The sequence below is a fragment of the Chiloscyllium plagiosum genome, unplaced genomic scaffold (assembly GCF_037043375.1).
Source record: "Chiloscyllium plagiosum isolate Xiang-an unplaced genomic scaffold, Cpla_swu_hap1 HiC_scaffold_36, whole genome shotgun sequence".
NCBI lineage: Eukaryota > Metazoa > Chordata > Chondrichthyes > Orectolobiformes > Hemiscylliidae > Chiloscyllium > Chiloscyllium plagiosum.
In genome coordinates this window covers 44,679,555-44,695,189 of record NW_028270174.1, presented here as the reverse complement: position 1 = coordinate 44,695,189, position 15,635 = coordinate 44,679,555, and the positions used below count along the sequence as shown (strand labels likewise).

The following is a 15,635-nucleotide window of genomic DNA, read 5'->3' as shown; positions in this document are numbered from 1 at the left end:
CTCTCTCTCTCTCAAACACACATACATATGCACACATACACATATAAGTTTGTGGGGTGAATTTGTACTTGTAGAATTACATTTTACTTTGCTCAAAAACTGCATGAACCCATGTCAGATTCTGTAAGTCTGTTTTTTAGATTAAAATCAGTCTGACCATTGTGGCATAGACAGCCTCACACAGAGAAGCTCACACCTTCAATACATTATCTGGGCCGACATGACACCAATTGTTAAAGTTTACTTGAGAATGTAACTCCTAAAAAACGTTTTGTGATTTACATATAGAACTGAAACCAACATGATTATTCCAAAAGATGAGAGACTTAACAAACAACCCGGGTCTTTTTCAATATAAAATTTCAGTTACATCACACTATAAACTTTTTCTATAAATTCTGTGTCTTACAGTCTTACTCTCCACAAATACCTGATGAAGGAGCAGCGCTCCAAAAGCTAGTGCTTCCAAATGAACCTGTTGGACTATAATGTGTGATTTTTAACCTTGTTATTAAGTTTCAATGGTATGATGTTTAGGCATTGTGTTTATTGAATTATAAGATTTACATTGGCTATGAAAGGGATGGAAGAATTCAAAGTAAGAATTAATTACTGTGGGAAAATTGCATTCAATGGGGTAAGAATGAATCAGGCCCAGGTAAATTGAGATTGAAGATTGTTTAGATTATATTTAGATTAGATTACTTACAGTGTGGAAACAGCCCTTCGACCCACTGAAGCGCACCCAATCAGAACCATTCCCCTATATTCACCCCTGCACCTAGCACTACGGGCAATTTAGCATGGTCAATTCACCTGACCTGCACATTTTTGGACTGTGGGAGGAAACCGGAGCACCCGGAGGAAACCCACGCAGACACGAGGAGAATGTACAAATTCCACACAAACAGTCGCCTGAGGCGGGAATTGAACCCGGATCCCTGGCGCTGTGACGCAGCAGTGCAAAACTGTAACTGTAACCAAAGCTGTCTTTAAAGCAAAATTAGTTCAAATATAGTCACGGTGAGACTCTTATGAAGTCAAACAAATCCACAATACACAGGATGATGAAATGGACTAAGATGAAATAGAAAAATGTATGCTTGTGATAAATGTAAGATAGATAATAGAACTGAGAACAAAGAAGATATAAGATTGAGATAGAATTTAAAAAATCAGAAAAAAGAAACAGAATATAATAAGAAACTAGTAGCTAACAACAAGAAGTTGTCTATAGGCACATATATAGGAAAAAATACAGTAACATAATGGTACTAATGAACTGAAATGTGTTTAATTCAATGCAGGGAGTATGATAAGTAAGGCAGATGATCTTAGAGTCTCGATCAGTACATGGGAAAATGATGAGAGAGGGGCAGGACAGGCTGCTTAACATTCCAGAGTTTCATTGTTTGAGATGAGATAGAGAGGAAGGTGAAAGAGGTGAATGAGTTGCATTACTGATCAGGAAGAATGCTAGATCTGCACTCAGAGAGGACATAGTAGAGGACTCATCCACTGAAACAATGTGGGTAGAGCTCCAAAACAAGATGGATGCAATCACTCTGAAAGGATTATACATAGGCCCGTCAGCAGCCACCAAGACTTTGAGGAATAAATATGGAAAGATGCAATAAAAACAAAGTTGTCATAGTGGGTGACTTTAATGTCCCCAATATTGACTGGAGCTCCCTCAAAGCAAGAGGCTCAGATAAGGCAGAATTTGTTAAGTGCATCCAAGAGGATAGTTCAACAGTATGGTGACAGTCCAACAAGAGAAGAGGCGTTGTATTGGCTAATGAGCCTGGCCAGGTGGCCGACCTTTCAGTGTGAGAAACAGTAATCACAACTCCTTAAGTTTTAAGACAGTTACAAATAAGGATGAGTCAGTACTTTGTATAAGGTATTAAATTGGGGGGAGGACAAATTACATCAGTATTAGGTAAGAGCTAGGGAATGTTAATTGGGAGGAGCTGTTGTCAGGCAAATCCACATGACATGGGAATTGTTCAAAGACTTGCTAATGAGAGGTCAGGACTGGCATGTTCCAGTAAGAAGAAAAGACAAGGATGGTAAAGTAAGGGACCCTTGGATAACGAGGAAGATTGTAAATTTAGCCAAAAGAGAAAAGAACCACATGTGAGATACAGGAAGCTAAAGCAGACAAGGCCCACAAGGAACAGAAAGAAAGCAGGAAGGAACCCAAGCAAGGAATTAGAAGGGCACAATGGAGCTCCATGAAAAGACCTTGGAAAATAGGGTTAAAGAGAATCATAAGGCATTCTACACATACATTAAAAATAGGAGGATAACTAAGCAAAAATTAGGACCACTCAAAGATAAAGAAGGGAACTTGTGCTTAGAGGCAGAGGATGAGAGTGAATCCTAAAAGAGTGCTTTGCATCAGTATTCACCGAGGAAAAGGAGGATAGTGAGATTTTTATGGAGCATGCTAAAATACTTGGACATTGTGAAATCAAGGAAGAAGTAATGTTGGGTCTCTTGTAGAGCATTAAGGTGAGGGTGCGAGGGCCCAATGATCATCTACCCCAAGTTATTGAGAGAAGCAAGAGAGGAGATTGGTGTGGCCTTGACCAAGATCTCTGTACCATCATTAGCCACTGGAGAGGTCCTAGAGGACTGATGAATAGCTAATGTTGTTCTTCTATTCAAGAGGGAGATAGAGATAATCCAGGAAACTATAGACCAGTGAGTCTCACATTGGTGGTTGGGAAGCTATTGTGGAGAATTCTTAAGGATAGGATTTACACACATTTGGAAAAGCATAGGACATGGTCTTGTGTCGGGCAGGTCATGTCTTACTAACTTGATTGAATTTTTCGAGGAGATGACAAAAGTGATCGATAAGGGTAGAGCATGAATGTTGTCTACATGGATTTTAATAAGGTTTTTGACAAGATCCTTCATAGTAGGCTCATCCAGAAGGTATGGGACCCAATTAACACTCCATAGCTTCTACCTAATACTTACATAATTTGTCCTCCCCCCAGTTTAGTACCTTGCATAAAGTACTGACTCATCCTTTTTTTTAAACTACCTTAAAACTTAAGGAGTTGTGATTACTGATTCTCACATTGAAAGGTCAGCCACCTTGGCTGTGTATATTCAGAATTAGCTTGGCCATAAAAAGCAGAGGGTAGAGGCGGAAGGGTGTTTTACAGGCTGGAGGTCCATGACTAGTGATGTTCTGTGGAAATCCATACCAGAACCTCTGCTGTTTGTAATATATATAAATGACTTTGGTTAGGTCACACTTAGGGTATTGTGTTCAATTCTGCTCACAACATTATAGGAAGGAAGTGGAGGCTTTGGGGAGGGTGCAAATAGGGTCACCAGGAAGCTGCCTGGATTAGACGGTATGAGCCAAAAGGAGAGGCTAGAAAAACTCGAGTTGTTTTCTCTGGAGCGGTGGAGGCTGAGGGAAGACTTGATAGAAGTCTATAAAATTATGAGATGCATAGATAGGGTTGATATTCACGTAATACCTCAGCCAAGCCCCCTTGCTTTTATGTGTAATCCTCCATTTTGGTTCCTAGTTATTCTCACTTGATTTAGAACATAGAAAATAGAACAGGACAGCACTTTCAGCCAACAATGTTGTGCCAAACATGATGCCAATTGAAACTAATCTCTTTAGCCTGCCCTTGGTCCACACTCCTCCATTCCTTTCATGTTCATGTGTTTATCCCTTAAATAGTCTTATCGTATCTCTCTCCAACACCACCCTTAGCAGCATGTTCCAGACTCCTACCACTCTGTGTAAAAAAAACTTACCCCTTCCATTTCCATTGAACTTTCATCTGAGATAGATTAGATTACTTACAATATGAAACAGGCCCTTCGGCCCAACAAGTCCACACCAACCCACCGAAGCGCAATCCACCCAGACCCTTTCCCCTACACCTGACACCATGGGCAATTTAACATGGCCAATTTACCTAATCAGCACATTTTTTGGATTGTGGGAGGAAACCGGAACACTCGTAGGAAACCCACGCAGACACAGGGAGAATGTGCAAACTCCACACAGAGAGTCGCCTGAGGCGGGAATTGAACCCGGGTCTCTGACGCTGTGCCACCTTGCCGCCCAAAAGGGAAGTAAGAGCAGAAATTGCAGAGGTACAGGCCAGAATTTTTAAGTCTTCCTCAGACATAGTTATTTGTCAAAAGCACAGAAAAAGTAAAAAATATTACACCCATGTTCAAAAAGAGTTTAGGAACTATAGGCCAATTCATTTCATCTCAGTGGTGGGGATCTTTTAGAAATGATAACTGGGGCAAAATGAATAGAACTCAGTCAAACTCTGGTTAATTAAGAAAACCTAGAATCAATTTGTTAATGCCAAATCATGGTTAACTATCCTTCTTAACTGATGGTTAACTGATAAGTTAACAGGGTTGATGGTTTTCAAAAAGGCATTTGAAGAAGAGCAACACAGACTTGAGTTAAAAGGATCCATAATCTTCCAGATATTTATTAATAGCCGGATGTATGTACTTGAGATGTAATTTAAAATTTGAGGACGTTACACAACTTGAAACTATTATGAACAGTTTCAATGGGACATAAACACATTGATGAAATGCACAAATAAGTTGCAAATGAAATTTAAAGAAATGTGACATGATTAATTTTGGAGAAAGAATACAAAGAGATAAGAGAAGTTAAAAATATAATTTTAAATGGAGTTTCAGCCAAGAGAGAATATATGCTTATACATATAATGCATAAACCTGCAGAACAGAAAGAGTGAGGGGTTAATAAAATACATAGCAGATAGGGTATAATCAATAGAGGCATAGGGTATAAAAAGAAGGAAGTTATATTCAGCCGATGTAAAGCACTGGATTGGCCTCAACTGGAGTACTGCATCCAGCTCTGGATACCACACTTCACAAACGATGTGGAGGCATTACAGAGGGTCCAGAAAGATTCGTTATTATGATTTTGGAGATAAGCAATCTCATAAATCTGGATATATTAGAGAAGTCAAGACCGTTCTCCTTGGAGAGGAGAAGGTTGACAGGATATTTGTTCAGGTGTTCAAGTCATGAGTGGTACAAACAAAATAGATAAGGAGAAACTGTTAGAGGTGTTATGTTCAAGAAGTAGAGGGTATAGATTTAAGATGCTTGGCAAAAGAAGTAAAGGCAATATGCAGAGAAACATTTTACACAGCGAATTGTTTGGATCTTGAACGCACTGCCTGAGATAATATGGATGCAGGTAGGGTCCATTGTGACTTTCAGGAAGAAATCAGATCATAACCTGAAAGGAAAACCACTGCAGGGCTACAAAGACTGGCTGGGGAGTCACAGGCTTCTGCAGCAGAAAAGAGGCCCTATGACAGACTGGGTGAGTTACCCATGGGAAATGCAGGGTTACAGTGATAAGGTAGGGGTCTGGGTCTCAGAGGGATGCTATTTGGAGGGTCGGTGAGGACTTGATGAACTCTATAGCCTGTTTCCATAATGTCAGGATTCTATGATTCTAAAGAAAACAACTTGTTAAGTCTCTCTGTAAGTCAAGAGGGCGGAGCAGGGTTTCCAAATGTCCCCTCACCCCACCCTAACCTGGACCAGCTGTCCAAATGGAGTAAAGTGAAGGAACATTCATTTATATAGGAAAAATTTTGCCTTTTCTTACAGAAGTGAAAATCCTCTTGGGTTTCTTTTGGTGAGCGAAAACAGGTACTAATAAAAGTGAAGTGGCATAAAGGGAACTTTTTAAAAGTGGGGGCTACCTGTATCTTTCCCCTAGCATTCCCACCTGCAAATTTATTTCTCAGCCCCCCTCCCCAGTCCTGATGAAGGGTTAAGGCTGAAACATCAACTCTCCTGCTCCTCAGATGCTACCTGCTGTGCCTTTCCAGTGCCACACTTTATCAATTCTTCCATATTGGAGCCAATCTTTGTATAATTTCAAACAAACTTATCAATCCTCTCACATTCTCATCTACATCATTTATGAATATCTCAAATAATAAGGAGCCCAGAATCGATCCCTGTGGGATGCTGCTGCACACCATGTTCCAGTCACACACAGCCTTCCAACACATCCTCCTGTCACTATCACTAAGCTGATTTTGTATTCATCATGGAAAATTAGAACAAAGAACAATACAGAACAGGAACAGGCCATTTGGCCCTCCTAGCCTGCACAAACAATTTTACCCTTCCATGCTAAAAGTGTCTTCACTTCCAGGATCCTTGTCCTTATATTTCCTTCCTGTGTATATTCAGGTGTTTATTGAATGCTGCTATTGTATCTGCTTCCACCACCTCCTCTGGCAGTATGTTCTGGGCACTCACCACCCTTTGTGTGAAATATTTGCCTTGTACATCTCTTTTAAAATTCCTCCCAGTGCCTTGAAACTGTGTCCCCTAGTAATTGACCCTTCCACCCTGGGAAAGTGCCTGACATTTTCCACTCTATCCATGCCATTCACAATCATATAAATTTCTATCATGTCACCCCTCAAACCCCTGCATTCCAGTGAAAACAAACCCAGTCTATTCGACCTTTCTTTGCAGCTAAAATTCCCATACCTGGCAACATCCTGGTATACCTTTTCAGTACTCTCTCCAAAGCATCTACATTCTTCTGGTAGTGTGGTGACCATAACTGTACACAATATTCCAAGTGTGGCCTAACTATAGTTCTGTAAAGCTGCAGTATAACTTGTCTATCCTTATACTTAATGCCTCTTCCAATAAAAGCAAGCATGTCATAAGCCTTTTTTACTACCTGCACTGCCACCTTCAGTGATCTGTGGACCTGCTCGCTCAGATCCCTCTGCATTATCAATACTCTAAGAACTGTGCCATTCACTGTATAATTTCCACCTGTACTTGACCTTCCAAAATGCATCACCTCATATTTGTTTGTGAAAACTCTATCTGCATTTTTCTGCCCACACCTATATCCTACTGTATCCTCTGATAATCATCCTCACAATCCACAATTCCACCAATCTGTGTATCATCTGCAAACTTAATAATTAGACCAGTTACATTTTCCTCCAAATTGTTAATGTAGATCATGAACAGCAGAGGTCCCAGCACTGATCCATGTTGAACATTACTAGTCACAGTACTCTATTCTGAAAAATATCCTTCCAGCACCACCCTCTGTCTCCTACAACTAAGCCAGTTCAAATCCATCTTGCCTGCTCACCCCGATACCATGTGACTTCACCTTTTGTATCAGTCTGCCATGAGTGACCTTGTCAAAGGCTTTAGTGAAGTCCATGTAGACAACATCACCCAGCTTAGTCACCTTCTCAAAAAAAGTTAGCTGAGCATGACCTCCCCAGCACAAAATTATGCTATATATCACTAATATGTCCATTTGTTTCTAAATGTATATAGATCTTGTCCCTGATAATCTTTTCCAATAATTGCCCTACCACTGACATGACGCTCACGGTTCTGTAATTTCCAGGATTATCTCTGTTACATTTCTTCAACAATGTAACAACACTGGCTATTCTCTAGTCCTCTGGGTCCTCACCTTTGGCCAAAGAGGTTTCAAAGATGTCTGTCAGTGCTCCAGCAATTTATTCTCTTGCTTCCTTCAATATTCTGAGATATATCCCATCAAAACTCAGGGACTCAACTACCTTAATAGGTAGATAAAATTACCCATGGGTCCCATGGGCTTTTACCTTGTATATCAGTTTCACAAGTGGAATTAAGTTCAAAACCTTGCTGAAATCCACATAGACCACATCAACTGCCCTATCCTCATCCAAACACTTAGTCACCTTCTTGAAAGGTTCCACAGATTTATTAGGCATGACCTCCCTCTGACAAGGCCATGCTCATTATCCCTGATCAAATCTCATCTCTAAATGGAGACTAGATTTCTCCTTTGATATCTTCTCCAATAATTCACTTACCACTGAGGTTAGGCTCACTGGCCTTTGGTTCTCTGGTCTATCTCTTCCACTCTTCTTGGAGTGACGTGAAGTGAATTCCTGCTTTGCAGGGTCAGCACAGACATGATGGGCTAAATAGCCTTCTTTTAAGGTGCGACCATTTTATTGCGCTATGGCTGTGCATGTGCTTGGAAGCTCATCTCAGGGTCAAATATATTACCAAGCTTGTAAACAATCAGATTTAACCACAGTCATCTGTCACGATGAGGAATGGAGTCAGTGGCTCAGGAATAATTTTCATTAGCATTCAATGGGTGACTAAGAAATATCAGATGAGCTTTTTTACATTAGATTCCCTACAGTGTGGAAACAGACCCTTTGGTCCAACCAGTCCATACTGACCGACCAAAGAATAACCCACCCAGACTCATTTCCCTCTGACTAATGCACCTAACACTATGGACAATTTAGCATTGCCAATTCTCCTGACCTGCACATCTTTGGACTATGAGAGGAAACCAGAGCATCCGGAGGAAGGAGAATGTGCAAACTCCACAAAGACAATTGCCCGAGGTTGGAATCAAACCTGGGACCCTGGTACTGTGAGGCAGCAGTGCTAACCACTGAGCCACCATGCCACCCTAACTGAATGAGTTGAATAAATACTTTTCATTAGTCTTCATGGTCAATGATACTAATAACATTTCAAAAATATAAACAATCAAAGGGCTTAAATGGGTAGGGGAAATAAATAGAATAATTATCTTTAAAAGAAAAAAACTAAGAAACCTGATGGGGCTAAATGCCAATAAATCCCCTAGATCTTCTAGGATTTTAAAGAAAGTAGCTTCAAACATAGTAGATCCATAAGTAGTAATCTTCTAAGAATCCTTAGACTCTGGAAAAGCCCCAGAGGATTGGAAAAATGCTAATATTCCACCTTTATTCAAAAAGATGGGGAGACAAAAACAAGTAGCCATAGGTCAGACAGCTTAATATCTGTCAAAGGGAAGTGTTGGAGTCTATAATGAGGGATACATGGCAGACCATTTATAAGTAGATAATGTGATCAAGCAGAGGTAGCGTTGCTTCATGAAGGGGAAATTGTACCTGACAAATACAAATACCTGACAAATTATTTATCAAATTTGAGGGTTAATAAGCAGGTTAATAAACAGGGAACAAGTTGATGATATATATTTGGAGTTCCAGTAGGGGTTTGATAAGTTACCACAATAGGAGGTTTTGAAGAAGCATACCAGCTTGAAACATTAAGTTTATTTTTCTCACCACAGATTCTGCCAGACCTGTGGAGTTTGTCCACCATTTTATGTTTTTATTTCAGATTTCCAGCATCCACAGTATTTCACTTCTGTAAAACCTCACGGTATTGGAGTGGTGTAATGGTGTAAAGAGAAGATTGGCTAACAAACAAAACACAGAGAATTGGGATAAAGGAAGCATTTACAGGATGGCGCCTTGTAGCTAGTAGAATGCTGCAGGGATCAATTCTGGAGCCACAACTATTTACAATATATTTTAATGACTAGGATGATTGAACTATTGTCAGGTTTGCAGATGATACAAGGAGTCTACAGAGGGAAAACAGACAAGTTAAATGAATTGGCCAAAACTTGGCGGATGGAACAAAGTGTCAGCAAATGAGGATATGCCATGTGTTCTGGCTTCCTCCCATGGTCTAAAATGTGCAGGTTATATGGGTTAGTCATGCTGAATTTCTCACAGTATTCAGAGATGTTTAGGTTAGGTCGATTAGCCGTGGGAAATACAGGGATATAGTAGGAGAGGTGAGTATAGGTCGGTGCTCTTTAGCAAGATGCTCTGGACTTGTTGGCCCAAATAGGGATTCTATGGAATTTACAGTGATAAGGCAGGAAAGTGGAATGGAGGATTATCAAATCCGCCATTTTCTCACTGATTGGTGGAGGAGACTGAATGGCCTTTCTCTGCTCATACATCTTATGTTGTTATTATGTTGTTATTATGGTTTCTATGGCAATGATTTCCATCTTGTCAACGTTTAGCTGGAGAAAATGTTTACTTATTCAACACTAGATATTAGATGAACAGTGATACTTTACTGACAAGTGGAGGAGTCAAGAAAAATGGTGGTAAGGTACGGCAGTCTATCTTCACCATACATGTGAAATCTAATCGTGCTTTCAAATGTTATTGCCAAGGGCAGGATATTAGTGAGAATTACAGGAGTGAAGGATTAGTTATCTGGATGGATTGAGGCATGAGTATGAAGAGGAATCATTGCAAGTGGATTGCTGGCTATAATTCGATAGATCATGATACCAGTCAGAGAATCGCAACCAGCTAATCAAAGTTAATAAAGCATACTTGCAGAATGACACACAGGTTTAAATGAGTATTGACCACATTTTACAACAACAAAAAAACAATTTTCTATGAAACATTAATAAAGTATCATTTATCTGCCCCTTAGGGAAAACTTTGTTTACATTGATATTGCTTACAAGGATCTCAACTATGAAATGACACAGCAGCAAAAAGCACTGTCCGTAACAGAGCTTATTGGTGAGTTTCACTACTCTATTCTTCCTAGCACATAATTAATGATCAATATTTATAGCAATTATTAAAATAAAATGTCAAATGCTGACCTGTATTAAATAATGCACATACTTTGCATGCTCGAATTGAATAGGAATAATGGATTCAATTAAAGCCGTGCTTCACAAAATGTAATCAGCTGGGCATACAACAACCTAAATGAATCTTGCATGGCAATACTGGAGTAGGAGTAGGAGCAGGAGTTTTGTACTTAGCCATAACATATTCTGGGAATCAATTCGATTGTGGTTGCTTTATATCTTGAATCTATTTGTCAATTTTGTCTCCATATCACTTAATACATTGGTCTGAAAAATATCTATCAATATCATCATGGTAGGCCACAAACCCACCAACACACTAAAACAGCAGCTAATGAACTTGAAAGACCCAATTTGGACAACAAGCAAAACAAACATCGTTTACAAAATACCGTGAGGGGCATGGATAGGGTAAACAGTCATGTGACATTCGCTGTCTTCCAGTCCACCTGGACCGGCCTGAAGTCCAGTGAATTTTGGTAAATTACCACTAACGCATCTACTATGGCTTCCGCCATTTCTTTCAGCACCTTGTGATGCATTCCATCAACACCAGGGACTTATCTACCTTTAGACATTCCAAATTGCTGAACACTACCCCTTTAATGAAAACAATTGAATTGAGGTCCTCACCTCCCATTGAGTCCTTAACATTATTCTTTGGCATGTTAAACACATATTCCACTGTGAAGACGGATACAAAATAGTTATGCAAGGTCTCAGCCATTTTAGCAATACTCAATACTCATTCCTCTTTCTCATCCTGCTAGGGACTTATGTCCATGTTAGCCACCCTCTTCTGTTTTATATATTTATAAAAAACTTGACACTTAAGGATGTTGTTGGGATGAAAGAGTTTGAGTTATAGAAAAAAGCTGAATAGGCTTTTCTTTACCCGAAGCATCAGAGGCTGAGGTGAAACCTTATAGAGTTATACAAAATCCTGAGGGCTACAGATAGGGTGAGTATCCCAGGTATTTTCTCTAGGGTGGGGGAGCCCAGAACTAAAGGACACAGGTTTAAGGTGTGAGGGGAAAGATTTAAAAGAGACCTAAGCGGCAATTGTTTCACGTAGAGAGTGGTATGTGTATGAAACAAGCTGCCAGAGAAAGTGGTGGAAGTGGGTACAATTACAACATTTAAGAGGCATTTAGATAAGTATATGAATGGGAAGCGTTTAGAGGGATATGGATCAAATGCTGGCAAATGGGACTAGGTGAGGATGAGTTGGATCGAAGGGTCTGTTTCCATGTTGTATGATTGTAGAACTCTATCACTTAAAGGTACAAGCCCTAAGGTTTGTGACATGTTTAGTAGATGCTTAGTAAGAAAGTCCTGCAACTTCATGCTGCTGGACGTATGTGAATGCTGAGACTCTTGAAGGAATATAGTTAGAACAAAGCTTCTCTTGGAATAGAACAACTTGAGCAGCACTTCCTGACTGCATGATTATAGCCTAATAAATGAGTAATTTTAGTCTAATTACATTTCCATCTCAAAATTCTGATCATTATTTGAATTCAAACCATAAGCATTAAACCAGGCAACCCACCATAGACCACACCAGTGACTTAATAGGTTAAATGAAAGAGTATTGGAAATTTGATGCCTCAGTTTAATGAGTTTATTGGAAAAATTACTTTGCACGTGAAAGGAGAAAATTTCAAGTTAAATTACAGTAATGTAGTGCACAAATATTTATTCAGTGGTCATGTTAACAGGACATAATAAGTCAAGACAATTTTCTACTTTATAGATAGCTGTTAATTTTATTCATTGCATTATTTCCATCTATTTTTCACAGGTGACGTCGGGGGTCAACTTGGCCTATTCTGTGGTGGAAGCGTAATCACTATCATTGAAATTCTAGAATACCTCATTATTAAATTCTATTGGATATGTATAGTTTGGCTCATTAAACCACCAAAATTATCAAATCTAATTAATGAAATACAACAGCCTCCTGTAAAAGAAAATAGAGCAGTTATCTCCTAAATACATGGTCTAATGGGATCTACACATTTTGCTATAGAAAGTAAACTACATTGAATTTGAATGAAAAAGACTCATAATAAAGATTTTTCAGGTTATTGTCTTGATAATGTGAACCAAGATATAAAATTTACATATGTATTGTAATATCATTTAGTTTAGAGCTTGGATTTTCAACTAGTGGCATATGTGTTTTGGTATGCATGTATGAATGGGTTCAATGATTAACTTGTCAGTATTTCTGAAGCCAGCATTTTCTTTTTTAAAAAAGGTATGACAGTGGGAGTCCCTGGGATTATAATAGGAATTTGTCCACATTCAGAGAGGTTTATGAGTGGGAAGAATAAAGGTGTAAGAGCATTAACTTACTGTCTATTTAGAAGAATCAGGATTTCGTTGTTGTGCAGAGAACATAATACACAGTTTCTAAAGCTTTTGTTTTTCAGGACGTAGGTTCTAGTTGAAGTCAGAAGTATAAAACAACTTTCCCTGAATAAAGGAGACAGTTTAGAACTGTTAGGATCTTAACTCAGTGTAAGGATTTTAGTTTGCAAGTTCCAGACCAGAACTGTTTGTTTAGAACCTCGACGGGATTTTTTTTATGCTGTGAAAATCTAAGGTCAATGTGTGACTCGTCAAGAAAGAGACTACCAAATTCCTAAGGTTGGGAAAGAAATAGTTAACTTACATGTATAGCTGTGATAGGGAAGCAAACTCATCGGTATTTGAATACTGCAACGTGATGATGTTCTGATAGATGTTATAACTTTGCACCGAATGTTTAAAATGTTTCAAATTGCATTATGTGTAAAAAGCTTGTTTTTTTAAAAAAAGATCTTATTTTGTTTGCACAGTAAACTTCTGTTTTATTGTTAAAACCAGATCTGCAACATTGTGTGTTTGTGTTTCAATGAACACAATGAACTCTAAGCGAAGAAGAAAATAAAATTAGATCCAGTAAGCCAGATTTTAATTGAGGATTTGATTTGTCCAGTTGTAACATCAATTGGGATCATTACAAATTGGGGCTCTTGCAGACTAGAATTCATTGGATTTAAGAGGGACCTGTGGCTTTTTTAATAAAGTAATCTGTATGCGATGGTTCTGGACAGCCGTGTGTGGTGCTTTATTGAATGGAGTTTGAAGACAGCTTTGCAAGTTGCAAAGAGGTTTTGGAAGTTAAAGACATAACAGTGAATTTTTTAAAAATCAACTAAAGCTAAACTGAGAGAGTTAGCAGATACATTGTACAAGCAAAAGCAAGATGTCATAATGTTGAGATGCTTCAAATGATTATCCAACATTTAGAATTGATAGAAAGGGAAGATGAAATTGGGATGTCACAGCTGGAATTAGCTAAGGAACTGTTAGAAATGAAAAGAAACTTGATTTAGAAGAAAACAGAGAGAAAAAAGGAAAACAGCAAAGTGGCAAGTGAGGACAAAGAAAAGCAGAATGTAGAGTGAGGGACATAAAGTTAAGAACAGGTGATATGTAAAGGGAAGATAAAGAAAAAACACAGACAGATGGAAAAATGAACAAGGACAAAGATAACAGGGAAAATAGAATTTTAGAAAACTTGAACACTAAAGAGACAGGAAGTGTACAGAACATGAATTAGTCAAAAAAAAGCTGAAAGGAAGGAAAGAGATAATATTATGGATTATACATTCTGATTCCAAAGAGGGATTTCATTTAATTAAGGATCTACATTTAGTCCTAAGTTAACAGAGGATGGAACAAAAGGTATTTATCTCATTTGAGAAGGTAGCGACACAGATAAGGTGGTCAAAACATATTTGGACCTTAATGTTACAGACTGCTTGACATGTAGAACTATGACTGAGAGCACCAGTGTGTCAGAAGAATAATCTGCAGCATATGAAGCTATCAAATATCCAATGCTCAATATTTATGGGTCTGTGCCTGGACTTAAAATGGAATCCTACAAAAATGATCCCTACTCAGAAATAGGCAGAATTTGCAAAGGGGAACGATCACTCAAGCTAGAGAAAATCTTTGAGAATGTAAGGGAATTTATGTGCATAGAAGAATTCAGAAATAGTAATCCTACAAACTTGAAAACTCATTTGGATGAGTATTAAGTAGGAAAAAATAACTAATCAGAGAAGCAGCAGTTCTGTTGGATAGCTTTGCTATCTTGCACAGACAGTTACAGGTGAGGAGATGTTAATATGGAAATCGAAAAAGAAATTGGAGGATTGGAATTTGCAGATGCAAGAAGCAATTTTTTGGGAGTATACAGAAGGATATTAATGTGATAAAGGAGAAAGGCTGGAAGCAAAAAAAAGATACAAAATAAACTAATATGCTTCCATTATATTGAGATTTACATACCAAAACCAATTTCTGGACATAAACGGGAGACCAACTGAGGTAATAGGAATAGGCAAAAACAATAACTGCAGATGCTGGAAACCAGATTCTAGATTAGAGTGGTGCTGGAAAAGCACAGCAGTTCAGGCAGCATCCAAGGAGCAGGAAAATCGATGTTTCGGGCAAAAGCCCTTCATCAGGAATAGAATGTCTAACGAATCTTCAGAAAAGGAGGTATCAGGAAAAGAAATGGATATCTAAGATGATAGCATCAGTATTAACAGATCATGTTTCCGTAGAATGTACTAAACAAAGAGAGATAGTTTGGGACACTTATGAGAATTGTTCTTTAAATATTAATAAGGATAACCTGAATTCAATGGATAGCATGTATACAGAGGTGGTTATACAGAAGACTCAGACTCCACAGACAGGAAGGAAGGGAATAGGTAACCATGATGCAGAGCAGGAGCATTAAACAGGCAGTACATGAATCTCCTGCAAAGCAAACATATAGTTTTGGATACTGCTGAGGGGAATGGCCTCTCAGGAGATAACAGCAGCAGCCAAATTCATGGCACTATGGTTGGCTCTGCTGTAAAGGGAGGGAAAATTACATAAAAATGCTATAGTTATAGGTAATTCAATCGTAAAGGGAATAGATAGGTATTTCTGTGGCCGCAAACAGGAGTCCAGGATGGTCTCCTCCCTGATGCTATAGTCCTGGATGTCTCCGAATGGTTGCTGAACATTTTGCAGGTGG

At 38.8% G+C, this 15,635-nt stretch overlaps 1 protein-coding gene across 1 annotated transcript in view; it reads left to right on the top strand.

The window, feature by feature from the left end:
- The window catches only part of LOC122559364 (bile acid-sensitive ion channel-like), a 471,193-nt gene extending 458,655 nt beyond the window's left edge, over window positions 1-12,538 (top strand). The window contains exons 9-10 of the mRNA XM_087979834.1: window positions 10,375-10,466; window positions 12,348-12,538. Coding sequence (XP_087835960.1) covers window positions 10,375-10,466; window positions 12,348-12,538 — 283 coding nt within the window. The remainder of the gene's footprint in view (window positions 1-10,374; window positions 10,467-12,347) is intronic.
- The last annotated feature ends 3,097 nt before the right edge of the window (window positions 12,539-15,635 follow it).